The following is a 13,485-nucleotide window of genomic DNA, read 5'->3' on the forward strand; positions in this document are numbered from 1 at the left end:
TGGGTTGTGCCCTCCCTCCTGAAATCTCCGATTCAGTTAGTCTGGGGAGGTGCTAAGAACTTTCATCTTTGACAAGTGGGCAGGTGATGCCATTACCACCCGTGGAAGTCCCTGCTTTGAGAGGCATTGGTTTACAGGATAAGCGCCTACATTACAACCCAGGAGACTTTGGTTCTGATTCCATCTCTGCCCGTAAGCAAGGTGCTGTGTTTTTCTCTTCCTGTGGTCCAAATGAGACCGGACCAGCATTTTTCTTAGAGTCGCGTAGGCCACTTAATGAAATCTATGATGCCCTTTAGGTTCCACGTTCTCTGGACGGAATACAGTGGTTCTCAAAGTTTGGTTCCTCCAGTGCCTGTAACCCTTTTGCTTTCCTTATTCTTGTTTTTTATTCAGTACTTGCTGTGGGGTCCAAGGGAGGCAGGATCAGAGGAGAGTGAATGGTTTGAGAATGAGGGATGGAAGATAATCAGGCGCTTGTATTGTTTCATGCTTGTGGAAATACATTTTAAAAAAAGAACTGCTGTTCCAAATGTAGTCAGCTCCCTGGCAAATCCCAGCTCAGCATTAGGGCTGCATGGGAAGGTCTTAATCACTTTGTCTGATACCTATTAATTTAAACACCAGGGTTTTAGGCTGGGTATCGGAGCTTTTTGTAAGAAGGAATATAAACACCATTGCAGGACTTATGCAAATGGAACTTTTTTGGAAACTAAGAAGCAGTGCTATTTTGGAGGAGGAAAAACACCACCTTGTACATTTTAGTAGGGAATCAGAAATAGAGAAAGCCTGATTATCAGAAATAAAATGTGAGAAAGAAAACTAGCTTTTTGAGGGAACAAAATTTAAAGCAGGACTTCTCAAATTACGGCTCTCTTAGGCACATATTCATATGATTTCTTTACCGTTCTATGTCTTCCCTGTAAGTCCTTCTCTAGACAGAACGTGTTAAATGAAGGTTCTCGTTTTTAGGGCTTGTATTATTGGGAAGGGGATGCATGGTCAGGATTGGTGTCTAGACTATAGACCTTAGGTGCCCAAAACACAGGGCAACTCCCCTATTTGAAGGCAGCATAGACCTCACATCTCTGTGATCTGGTTTTAGATGTATTAATTTAGACCCCTCCTTTATATCCCTACCTTCAAAATAAAATATCTTCATCCCTGCCTTGTCAGCAGATGCCAGAAATTCCCACATTGTTCATTCATTCATTCGTTCATTCACACGTTTGTGTCCTGCCATGATTCACATGTTGGGATCCTAACCCCCAATGTGATGGCATGAGGAGATGGGGCCTTCACGAACCGGGTTAGTACCCTTAGGAAAGAGACACCATGGAGCTCCCTGGCCCTTCCTCCTTGTGCACATACAATGAGAAGTTTGCAGCCTGGAAGAGGGCACTTACCAGACTGTGCTGGTACCCTGATCTTGGTCTTCCACCCTCCAGCACTGTGAGAAGTACAAGCTCCCCAGCATGTGGTATTTTGTCACACCATAACCCAAGCAAACTGAGGCAGTCTCCATCTTCCAGAGGCTCCCACTGGACTGGGAACTTAACTTCTTGGAAGACACTAACATGCCAAAGCCTTTGGAATCCATTCATTCTTCCAGGCCTTTAAAACATTTAATTAATTAGTTTATTCATTCCAATTCCCTACCCTATGTGGAAGATATAGGTATGAACAAGACATTCTCTCTGATTCCCTCCATTTCTTCTTTGACTTCATATTATTGTGCCAGTTAGTGTGGGTTGGATTTGTATGTGTCTCTGTAGTGGGTTTAGTTTGTGACTTCCAAGCACTATCATATGGGGAGGAAAGGGATGATAGGGGTGGGTTTATGAGGTTGGGGGATTAGAGTTAATTATGGTAAGTGCTTCAGAATAGCCAGATCTGGGGGAGGGGGAGGGACTCTGAATCAGCACCTATGAATCAGACGTTCCCTTTTTTGTCTTTAAGAGACCCACAAGTGTGATAGTTGGAGAGAATTCAGAGAAGCGCTGAAAGCTGGAAGTTAGGGAAAATGCACTCCCCCACCCCCATTTCAGGATGATTTGACCCGGAAGACTAAGTAATAATTTAGAATTGACTTCAATCATTTGAAGGATTTTCACAAAGTAAGAGGATATAAATGGGGCAGAAGCAAAAAACGGACTAGATAGGAAAGAACTTCTTTCTTATCCACCAGTTCATGGGGACGGATGATAAGCTATGGTGAGATATTGTAGGAAAATTATCTAAGACTTGGACAAAAGGCAGAAAGATTATTGTATGCTATTTCTGAATCCCTCAAGAGCATCGTTTAGCAAGCCTACCTAAAGGACACCTGACATTCTTAGAGAAGACGTCCTTCTGTAAAGTTAGATGCTAACTTATAGAAGATGGATAAATTACACATGATTTCTACCCAGTGGAGATCTAAATGCTTTGTGTTTAGTAGAAAAAAGTAACCACAAAGGTTATAGTTTCATTGCTTTGTGGGACATGAGCCAGTTTTGGATCTAACTTTTGCAAGATTATCACGACATTCTTTTTTGCCATTGACTCTGTGTGTGTTTCTAGTGTCACCTTTGAACTAGCTTTGCCATCCTGGTGTTCCCTCATAAATGACTTAAGTCAGTCCTTGACACAAGCATACTATATTTTTGTATGACCATTAGGTTTTTAGCTTTTGAAAATTACACTTTGACGAATGAACATGCATTGAGGAGATAAGCATCTGAGATGGCTCAACTGTTGCCCGAAGTAGGGTTTGACTCATTTGACTGTGAATTCCCACAGTTCCATGTGTTTGTAAACTCCCTTGGTCACTTGGATAGTCAGTTGCATTTATGGATCATCTAATTATGTGACCTGGAAAAATACTTAAAATTCCTGCCTTGTCAGGATCTCAGTGGCACCAAGTGGAAAAGGGTAATTTCCTATGTTGTTAATAATAGTATTATTATTTATATATCTAGCACATGTAATCTACAAAACACTGGCACACTGACTATTGTATTTAGCCCTCGCTATTTCTTTGTGAGAGAGCAGGACAGGAATTATTACCCACATTTCATAGGTGAGTTAGCGAGACTGTGACAAGTAAAGTGACTTGCTCTTCTGGTGAAGGGTGGAGTTCGGACCACAGCTCAGCTGTTCACACTCCAAGCTCATGGGCTACTGTATGCCAGAACCAGGATGCAAAAGGATCTTTCTAAGAGCAGTGAGGTGAGGTGGGAAAGAAAACCAGTGCTAACAGGGTAACTATAAAATCCTTTGCCCACAGCTGTAGGCACCTTCATAATGATTTACCAGTATTGATTCTTGGGTTTTCTGAGGCCTGTGGTCTGTTCCCAACTACTGGAAGGGCCTCAGGTGTGTCTTGAATCTTCTTTCACCTCCTTATCTTTCAGAGATAGTGTGGTGCTAGACTTATTAGCAGTGAGTACTTGATGGAATATCTGAATTTGCTTTGCATGCTTTTATCTTCTTGATTCTCCCTCTATTCCTGGTAAGATTTTCTTGGCAAAGTTCTGTCTATCTGGGTGACATTGGAGCAGCTGCACTTGTTTATTCAAAAGGATAATCTGCCCTTTTATCTGATGGTTGCACCAGAAAGAGGATGCTGACTTCATGCAATTTCATCTTTTTATGAAACCTTCTCTCTCAGTCTACAAACTGCTGGTTCATTAATTCAACAGATATTTATTGAATGATTCTGGGTGCCAGCCCTGGGGTGTGGTGGTAAATATGGGACAAGGTCCTTCCTCTCATGGGGCCTACACTTTTGGTATCTGGTCCTCAGAGGGTGCTTAGTATTTCTGTTGAAGTCCATCTTTGCTTCCTCACTGACCTAAGAACCACATAAAACAATTGCCTTGTGAGAAAAGACTATCTCTGAAACATACCTGCAGTCCATCGATTTGTTTTCTGCTTTTGTGCCCTGCTGTCACCGGAGTCCAGACCCTGCCAGCTTGTACTTGGCAGCTTGTACTGCCATGGCAGCTTCTGACTGGTCTCCCCACTCCCATGATTCTTCTAAAAAACGAAAATCCAGTCATGTTACTCCCTTGCCTAAAACTCCACAGTGGCTTCCCCCTCAGCTGCCAACACCCTGCTGACCCTGTCTGTCCTCATCTCCATTTCTTCTGTTCCTTATTCCTCCGTTCCAGCCACATTGCATGACTGGGTGAAAGCCAGGCTTGTTCCCTCCCACCTCAGCTGATTCTTCTGCTTGCAGTAATCCTTCCTTGAGATTTGCATACCCATCCCCTGGTTGTCTTTCAAATCTGAGCATAAATATCACCCCTGAAGGGGTCTTTCCCATTATGTCTGCTAAATTCAGTAGCTCCCACCACTCCATGGCTCAGTGCCCATCTTTATTCATTTGTGATCTGCCTTCCACCCTTAGACTCAAGCACTGGGAGACAGAGGACGTTGATGTACTCTGCTCTCTCTGCAGCACCTGGAATAGCATCTAGCATAGTAGCCCTCCAGCTGTTTGTTGAGTGAGTGCAAAGATAATCTCCAGTCACCTGGCACATCTAGAGAGCGCTTATTTGCTGAGAGACCAATGTAGACAGGAATGCAGAAGTAATTACCAATGACTCCTACTTTTGAGTAGTGGTAGACTGAAGATACTTGTGTTTTCTCTATAGTAAAATGCTTTGGGGCGGGGGGGGGGTTGCTTTTAGTTTAAATAGAATTCTCAAAATAGGGATGAGGGATGGCTTTATTTAAAACTTTTATTTTAAAGTAAATGTCACTGTAGAAGTTCATTTGAATTTATGTAATTTGGGGGAAAGAAATAGTTCAGCATGTAGGATTCAACATTTCTTATCAGTTGAAGGAAGGGATTTTGTTTTGGGTTTTGTTTTTAATTTTTTTTGGAAAAGTTAATTCAGCTGCAACAAAAGCACATTAAGTGAATTCAACAAGTTTTTTTTTTTTTTTTTTTACCAAAGGCCTACTGCATGCCTAGAAATGTTAGTTTTCCCAGATTGTACTGGGCCTGGGAACATCTCCTGTTAATGATAGCATTTGTATTCAGTATCTCCACATTTGTTTCTCTGGGGACTCCTCAGGGAGCTCTCATGGCCAGTCACTGCAGGAGGACAGTGTTCTATGATGACAGCAGGATCCAGGTGGGGGGGGGGGGGGGCTTTTATTCTTAGGATGAGACTAAAAAAAGGGGGTGAGTCCAGATTAACTAGGGTGAGTGTGATGACCCGAGCTCAGAGAGCTCCACCCCATCCAGAATGTCAGATGGGGCTGCCAGTCATTTGAGCCAGGTGTTCTCCGGCTGAGTCTGGCCTGCCCCTGCTGGAGGGAGGGGAAAGCCTGGGGGCAGGGACTGTGGGCTCTTCCACTCCTCCTTCAACCAGAACCCTCTACATGTATCAGCTTTATGTCCCATGTAAGTGACATTTAAAAAAAAACAAAAAAAAAAAACAAAAGGTTCCATGGCAGGAACAGGCTTTGTCTGAGCCTTGAGTCATCAGTAAATGACCTGGGATGACCTTTCATTTTTTTAACATTCTTTGGTCACTGAAGTGCCTTCCCAGCTTATTCAGAGAGTGGAGCTGTCAGGAGGCACGGACCCTCACTTGTGTCCCTCTTCCTGACACTCTGGTGCTATCAGGGATCAAATGAAGTGCCTAGGGTTTGAAGCCGACTCCGTTCCTAGTCTGGTCCTGTGTCAACCCAGGATCCTAGCCCTTCCTTCCTGCGGCAGCTGAAGCAGGCGGTGCAGACATGCATGCCTGGCCATGACATTCAGGCACTAGCTAGGACTGGCTGGGTAGAGGAACCCCAGACGGTCACTGTGGCCCAGCCCTGTTCTGGAGCTACAGGCTGCCTGGTGGTCTATGGGATCAGCTGTCTCTGGAGGCCGCCAGAGGCGGTAGGATCATTGGTATTGGGACCTGAGAGGGCATGGGGTCTGCAAGCACTGGCATTAAGCCGGCCTGGCTCCAAGTCATTGCTCTGCCATTGGACAGCAGTATGACCTTAGGCAAGTTACTTAACCTCTTTGGCCTGTTTCCTTATTAGTAAATTGGGGAATCTCATAAAATTTTGTCTACCATACATTTGGTGCTGGGATTTGAAGATTTTTCACAAGTTCTCAGCAATTCTGCTTGTACTAGGACCTTATGAATTGCCCTGAGAGGTATAACCAGCATTCCAAGAGGAGATTCTTGTGTTACTGGTGGAAACCAGCCATGAAGTTGAGAGGTGTCTATCCCCTGGGCCTGTGCCACAGTGGACCTGCCTCATGGCCGGGCTAAAGCACATCGGGCCAGTTCTCACAAACGTCTGTAACTCCATGACAAATGTCTAGGAGTTAAGACCACTGCTTCTCTTCCCCATACTTTGCAGATAGTGCCAAGAATGTGGGTTCTGGCCATTAGACCAACTAACACATCTGTCAATCAGAAGTAATTATGGAGTGTCTGCTGTTTACTAGACCTGTCCTTGAGGCTGCAAAGGAGTGGTAACAGAATACTCTAAATCTCCTTTCCCTCAAGAAGATTGTGTCTGGCTGATTACCAGCTGCCCCTACCTCAGCCCATCTATGACTGTACCCAGGTAGTTTAATTTAATAAATAACAACATCATGTAATTGCATTTGGTGTGGGTGAATTGCTTTTTCTAAGATTTGGGTAGTCTTTATTGCTTTTTTTTAACTTAGAATTTAGGATAGTTATCTTATACATATATCCATACATGGTATATATGTGTATGTATACACACACACACACCCCTTGTCCTGAAAATCCTAAGATAGAAATACCTTGACCCCTACCCCTCATGCAGACCAAACACTTCCCTGGGGATGGTGATCTCACAGAGAAGATCGTCCAGCTATCAGCACTGTTCAAGGGGAGGTGGCCTTGTGAAGCGGTAATGATGATGAAGAACCTTCCACAACTTGATGTACTCAACAAGGACCTCTCACAGCTCCCCGGTGCTACCCTGTGGGGTCGCGACAGCTGTCCTGTGAGAGGCCTAGGCAGCATCTGCGTTATTCCAACTGTTTGTGCAGGGAGCAGGGCGCGGACAGCTCGAGTCGCCTGTCAGTGATCATGGAGTCAGGAAGTGGCAGATCTGGGACGTGAACTCGGTTATTTAAGGACTCTGTATCTCTTGTGTTTTCTGTTGTATCGTGATGCTGCCAAGAAGCTGCTGTCACTGAAGGGTCCCTTGCAAAGACTTGTCAGGAATACTGGGCAGGGCATTCCGGATCGGCTCAGTTGATGATTGCTGCATGGTTTGAGGGATCCTAGGATTCCCCCTAATTGTCCTCACTAGTCAGCCTGCCGCTACCACTTCATTTCTTTGAGTTGGGCTCTGGACTCTGGCTGCCCTTCAAGGTAGAGAGAACACGGGGAGGAGCACAGTCATCCCAGAGCACCTGCATGTGTGGATACCTGTATCCCAGAGGCAGAGGCAAAAGGAGGTTCCTGCCCTGGACCTTTACTGAATGGCTTCTCTTTGTCCAGCTCTGTGCCAGGCTCTGGGAATGCACGTCACTGCCCTACGGGCCTCAGGGATGTGTGGGGCAGGCGGAGTGCTATGCCATGGCTCAGTGGCAGTGGCTGACTGTCCTGGGGGTAGTGCAGGCTCCTGGGGGCAGAGCCTTGCGTGAGAGGACACACGTCACACACGAAACAAGGAATAATCTGGGCCAGTTGCCTCATGGACCAAAGGAAGGAGGTCCTAGCATATCTGGGGACCTGGAATGTCTGGCTGAATTTGGGGGTTTGTGAAGAGTTTTGATGGAAGAAAGAGTGGGAGAAATAAGACTTTCTTTGCAGGGCTGAGGCATTTTTGCATAATCCCATGGGTACCAAGGAACTACTGCAGGGTTGGAAAGGGCGGAGGCAGCAGAATCAGATTTAGAAAATGGCTTGGGCTGATTTTTTAGAGAAGGACTGTGAGGAAGACCGGTTATAAGGTGCAAGGCCGCCTGAGAAGTGCTAAGGGCCTGGGATGGTAGGGGCTGGACTCAAAGAAACCTCTTGGAGGTACAATCAGAATTAGCGACTGATTGTTCCTGTGTTGTGAGGGAGTAAGAAACTCAAGAGTGACTCACAGGTTTTTATTTGAGATCTGTCTCCCTTATTTTATAAAGATTTGCGCTCTAAATGCTGAAGATCTCCATAATGGCAAGTTTCAGAATACAGCCAAATCTTGCCAGCTTGGGCTTTACAAACCGGTAAACATCTTTCTTTCTTTCTTTCTTTCTTTCTTTCTTTCTTTCTTTCTTTCTTTCTTTCTTTCTTTCTTTCTTTCCTTCCTTCTTTTCTTTCTTTTCTTTCTCTCTTTCTTTCTTTCTTTCTTTCTTTCTTTCTTTCTTTCTTTCTTTCTTCTCTGACGTCTCTTTTCCTTTTTCTTAACTTCTGTTCTGAAATTGTTATGGTAATTTTTGTACCTCAAGGAATTGATAAGAGCCTGGTACACACTAGACACTCAATAAATGAATAGTTAAGTAAATGAGATCAGTCATCACAGTTGACCTAGAAGGTCATGTTGTTCATGGTAAAGTGGTAAGTATAGAATGTGACTTCTGTGGTTCTGAAGCAGTTTATGCATTTGTGCTGAACAAATGCTCAATAGTGGAATTCTGCGGAATTTTCAGTAACATGAGTAACACTCTGTCCTGTTCACTGACCACACTGGCCATACCTGATGGTGACAGCAGCAGCCACCCAAGATGGGGTAATGGGCAGGTCACCGTGGAGCTGGTGACATTCCTTTAGGCCTTGGCCTCCCATTTCCCAACCTGCAAATTTCTGGCTGGGTGTGTGTGGGGGGTGGGGGGGTGGGGTGGGGAACGTATATGTGATTCACCCAGGATGCCAGGCATGCCCAGGGGTTCGACTTATTTCTCTGGGCTAATCCAGTTCCCAGCCTGGAGCCTAAGCATACACTGCATTAATCAGACTTGCTGGAATGATCACATGGTCCTCTAGCTGCCTCCCCTGTTAGCTGCCGCTTGTCAGCAGCTGGCGGAGCTGGAGGCTGCAGGCCCCTGTCTGCAGAAAGCCTTTTACTTCAGAATATTGGGGGGGTGTGGAAACCCCGCCTCTTTTTTCTGCACTTTGCACCATCTGACTGACTAAATGGTTGTCCTCCGAACCAAAAAGGCTACCAGACAATCTAAGGAAATTGTCTCTGACTAGGTCATGTTTGCATTTGAAGAATTCAGGTACGTTCTGGGCTTCCTACATCAGTCTGCTGCTGGGTTTTTGTTCTCGCTAGGTTTTTGCTGTGTAATGACAGCTTAGGCTCTAGCTGGTTCTCACCCAAAAAAGGGTTCTTTTCTGCATTTGGTGGGGTCGATCTCGGTTTTGGGGGTGGGAAGCAGAGAGGTGGTGCAGGTCGAGGGTGTTTACTGCATGCACAAGTGCAGCGTGGATAATTGGTTTGATCGTGTGTAAATTTGCTGAGGACCCCACCTTGTGCCTCATTCGAGCTGCTGTGGCTGGTGTAGAGTTATGAATGCAGAATAGCAACTGTTTATCTAGAATGAGTCTCTTGCTATCTTTTGTTTTTCTTCCTTTGTCAAACTCACGGAGTCTAGTGCTCTTTTAAAAAAAATGCTAATCGTAGCAGTGAAGGTGAAAAATTCTGTAAGTCTGCCTGCTTAGTTGAGATTTGATTTTGGCTCTGATTTTTTTCCTCATTGTTAATAGTAATCTTGTGCCTGGGCAGTTTCCTGGGAAGTGCCCTGATGGTGTTTTGTTACAGGGTCCTTCTCTGCTTTCGTTAGCTCTTCAGCTGCTGTAATTATCAATGCTCCAAATTAGTCTTTTGTGAATCTTATTCCTTCTCTTTCCTCCATCTCCTCTCCACGGATCTGTCTCTGGGTATGAATGTGGGAAGGGATGTTCCAACGGAGATAGTTTCTAAGAAATGAAAATAAAGGAGGCGGAATGGGAGGGTGATCTGATCATTCGTGTGCATATTTCCACCTTTTGGAACATATGGAAGAGAGTGTGTATGTGTGTGTCTGCTCCTAACCTCCGGCAGCCTCTCGTTTCTCAAATGGAATTTCGGTATATTTTAGAACAGAGTGTAAATACCATATCGATTGGCAAGGGGGTGATTGTGTGGGGACCTCAGTTCTGTCTCTACAGGCCTTTTTTGTTCCCTCCGAAGAACGGTGCTGCAATAGACATTAAAATGATAATAGAATAACCACCTTTCATTATTTCTAGAAAGAAATTAGAGACCTTTTAAGCAAAATCAAGGGAGTAGATGAGAGGATCCCCAGATCTGCATGAAGAAAAGCAGGCTATAAAGATTGTCCCTCGCCCTTCCTGTAAACTTGGAGCTTTGGATCTAGGAAGTTATCCTTTGTTTAAGAGAGTGTCTCTGCATGATTTCTAATGGACCGGGCTTATGAAAAGGACATTCTTTCCTTGTGGCAGTATGCTCTGGTGACATGGGCCCGTGCCCTTATACAATGACCAGGACTTACTGTTTTATTTTAGCTTGATTAGATAACTAACAGGAATTTGTTTTATGCTTGATGTGTTACAGTAGATAGGTCCATAGAGAGGGAGTTGGGAGTCCCGGGTTCTAATCCCAATTTGAAAATTAGCTTTTCTGATCCGTCTGAGAAAGGAGTTTTGGGGATTGTAGAAAGTAATATAGTTGTGAGGTTCATATCTTATTGTAAGCATTTATTCTAGATGGAGTAAGCCTTAACTAATTGTCTTGAGCAGAGTGTGGAGCTGTTCACCTCCTTTCCCAGTTAGGCAAGAGGGATAAGTATCAACAAGCCTGTTCCCACTTTGGTGAGCTCCTAGCCCACAGACTGGGTCTGATGAGTGGGAAGGGGGTCAGGTTGAAGGCCACTGCAGTGCCGAACAGAGAAAGTGGGGCCAGCTGCAGAAAGTAGACCAGAAAGGGGAAGTCTGTTACCTATGCTTCCAGCTTTCCCTAAGCTGGTCCTCAAGAACTTTGTTGGGAATGATTGCATTTTGTGACTGCTGCATGTGCTGGACAAATCGCTTTCTTCTTTAGTCCTGGGATTTACATGTTTGGAGGCCAAGTGATCATGATGGGCCCACACAGGCACTCTCAGGGAGCTAGCCTGGTCAGTGTAGGTCAGTGTAGGTCAGGGTGGTGCTCAAGCTGTAGCCTTCAGTAGAATCACCTGGAATGTCCAGGAAAGCCCAGATTGCAGGCCCCACTCCCAGAGGCTCAGATCCAGTAGGTCTGGGGTTGGCTTGAGGTTCTGCATTTCTAGCAAGTCCACAGGTGATTCTGATGCTGTAGGTCTGGAGACCAGACTTTCAGAACCATGGGCTTGGAGAAAACCGACAGACTGTCATTATGGAGATGGGAAGTTGGAGGCAAAGGCAAGGGGGTACAGGCAGGAAAGAAATCCAGAGCCAGAAGCTGTAGTTCAAGTTCAGGCAGGTGGACCAGAAGCAACGTGGGAGGTTAAACTATAGCCATGATCACTCACCCCAACAGCCCCTCCTCCTGGGGACGGGTGAGGGTAGGGGCATCGGTTTATAACCCAGGTTCTCCCATGTGTGGCTTGTGGGGACTTGGCAAGTTTCTTGATCTTCTTTTAGTCTCAATTTTCTGTATGAATTTTCTGTAAGAAAGTCTAGAATGCTATTAGAATTAAATGAGATGACATGAACTTACTTTATACATTATATCGTTCTTTCTACATGAGCATACTGGCAGAGGACCCGGGTCAGCGCCATCAGCCTCTGCACACGTGTTCACAGGCCCATGAGTGCACAAACTCCTCCATGCACACACCCCAACCGCGAGAGCACAAGGGCCACATTCATTTTAAAAAGAAGTCTGATTTTAACATGGACAGAGTTCCTTGAGAGCTTCCAGGTCTCCTGGGTTTTTAACTTTGTCTCCCTTTGTGCCTAAAACTGTTTGACACACAGTAAGGCCTTAATAGGTAAGCAGTTGACAGAGTTTGTTTTCAGGGGATTTAATAAGGGAGGAAAAACAAGCAAGCTAGCTTGGTGCAGGCCTGATATTGGTACCAGGGTGCCCGTTGAGTGGGCTACTTCAGAAGAGCATGTCGAAAAGCTGACAGCTGACCTCTTGAGAAAAATGTGAAGTGTCCTCAGCACACCCCAGTTGCGGGAGTGCCGGAGAACGCCGATCACATTTCATAAGGAATCTCTGCAGATGATCTCACTCTAGAACGTGCTGACGATTGTAATGATTTGCCGGGGCCAAACCCACACAGTTGCAGAATCCTGAGAGCTTGAGTAGTTGGGCCAGCATTTTCCAGACAGCTAGGGTATTTATTTTGCCTGCCATTGACTTCAGGACTGTATTGTTCTAGCACCAGGCAAGCTATTCTGCTGGCTGTTGTGGTAGACCCACTTCACCTCTGTTTTTACCTTTTCAAAAAAACTTCTTACATGAGAAGTGTACTGAATTCATAGTTTAGTAAACATTTAGTTACTCCATACCTCAGAGGCTGCCTTCTGAGCACCCCTGGAGACAGCTTCATGGGACACTGTGTGGTTTTCCTTCCCCTTCTAGACCCAGAATGGTGACTACATTCCCTGCCATCCCCAGAATCAACATTTTTAAATGTGATTTTTGGCTCTATGATCTCACAAGGGAGAATGGAACCCAAATCAGAATCCACTGTTTCTCAGGATTCCTGATACTTATTCTGATTTATTTCTAGAAGGAATGTGGCATACCAACTCCAAGATCTAAAATCCACAGTTGGAATGTGTCAGTCACATGAAAATGAGAAGTCACTACTCCGAGTCTGTTTTATTTTATTTTTAAATAAAATTGAGGTTCAAACTCCAGCTAGTTCTTTCTTTATTCAGATTTACATTTACTCTTGGGAAAAGTTTTAACTTTCCTTTCTCTTTCACTGGATTATGGAAATAAGTCAAAATGAGTGGTATGAGGGAAGACCTGAAGTTTGGAAGCCAGGACAGCCCACCCAATGTCGAGCCCACCCAGTGTCGAGCCCCTTGCATTTCCTGAGCCCTGTGGTCCCTTGAAGAGAGAGGTGTTTAGGTACAGTGACTGTCACACTGCAGTGAGCAAGCTTGCTTGCTCATCAATAGGAGATGGGGGATGGGGAAGGCACAAGACTGGATAGTTGTGGCCCACGCACCACTAGTTGCTTAGCCCATGGTTACCCCAAGCCACATTACCATCAATGACGACAGGAGCTCAGGGATACAGATGACCCCAAAATGTATACCTCCCACCCCAGCCTTTCCCCAGACTGGTCCCATGTCTTCAGCTGCCTGGTTGGCGTTGCTGTCTGGAAGTCTACCAGGCATCTCAAACTTAACACATCTCACACTGTTCCCCAGTTCTTTCCTAAGCCATTCCTTCCTCACGTGTCCACAGCCTGGCCTTCCTTTTGGCTGCTCAGCCATCCCTGACTCCTTTCTTTCTCCTACGCTCCATGTCTGAGCCGTCAAGGGGAGTTCTGTCAGCTGTACCTCAAAGTATGCCCAGAGTCCCACC

The 13,485-nt window shown here is 45.3% G+C and overlaps 1 protein-coding gene and 1 long non-coding RNA gene across 4 annotated transcripts in view; one reads left to right on the top strand and one right to left on the bottom strand.

Moving 5' to 3' along the window:
* Window positions 1-13,485, top strand: part of EVL (Enah/Vasp-like) — a 146,669-nt gene that overhangs the window by 28,599 nt on the left and 104,585 nt on the right. For 2 of the 3 annotated variants that reach the window (XM_072839910.1, XM_072839913.1), the window contains exon 1: window positions 8,982-9,193. The exons of the other annotated variant lie outside the window; for it this stretch is intronic. In XM_072839910.1, coding sequence (XP_072696011.1) covers window positions 9,171-9,193 — 23 coding nt within the window. In that variant the 5' untranslated portion in view covers window positions 8,982-9,170. Of the gene's footprint in view, window positions 1-8,981; window positions 9,194-13,485 lie in introns of those variants that run through there. 3 annotated transcript variants of the gene reach the window in all.
* Window positions 8,070-12,547, bottom strand: LOC140640469 (uncharacterized). The gene is made up of 2 exons (XR_012037186.1): window positions 10,915-12,547; window positions 8,070-9,893 (listed from the first exon to the last, which is right to left on the bottom strand). It is a non-coding gene; the product is annotated as an uncharacterized lncRNA (long non-coding RNA).

This window comes from Canis lupus, chromosome 9, assembly GCF_048164855.1.
Source record: "Canis lupus baileyi chromosome 9, mCanLup2.hap1, whole genome shotgun sequence".
NCBI lineage: Eukaryota > Metazoa > Chordata > Mammalia > Carnivora > Canidae > Canis > Canis lupus.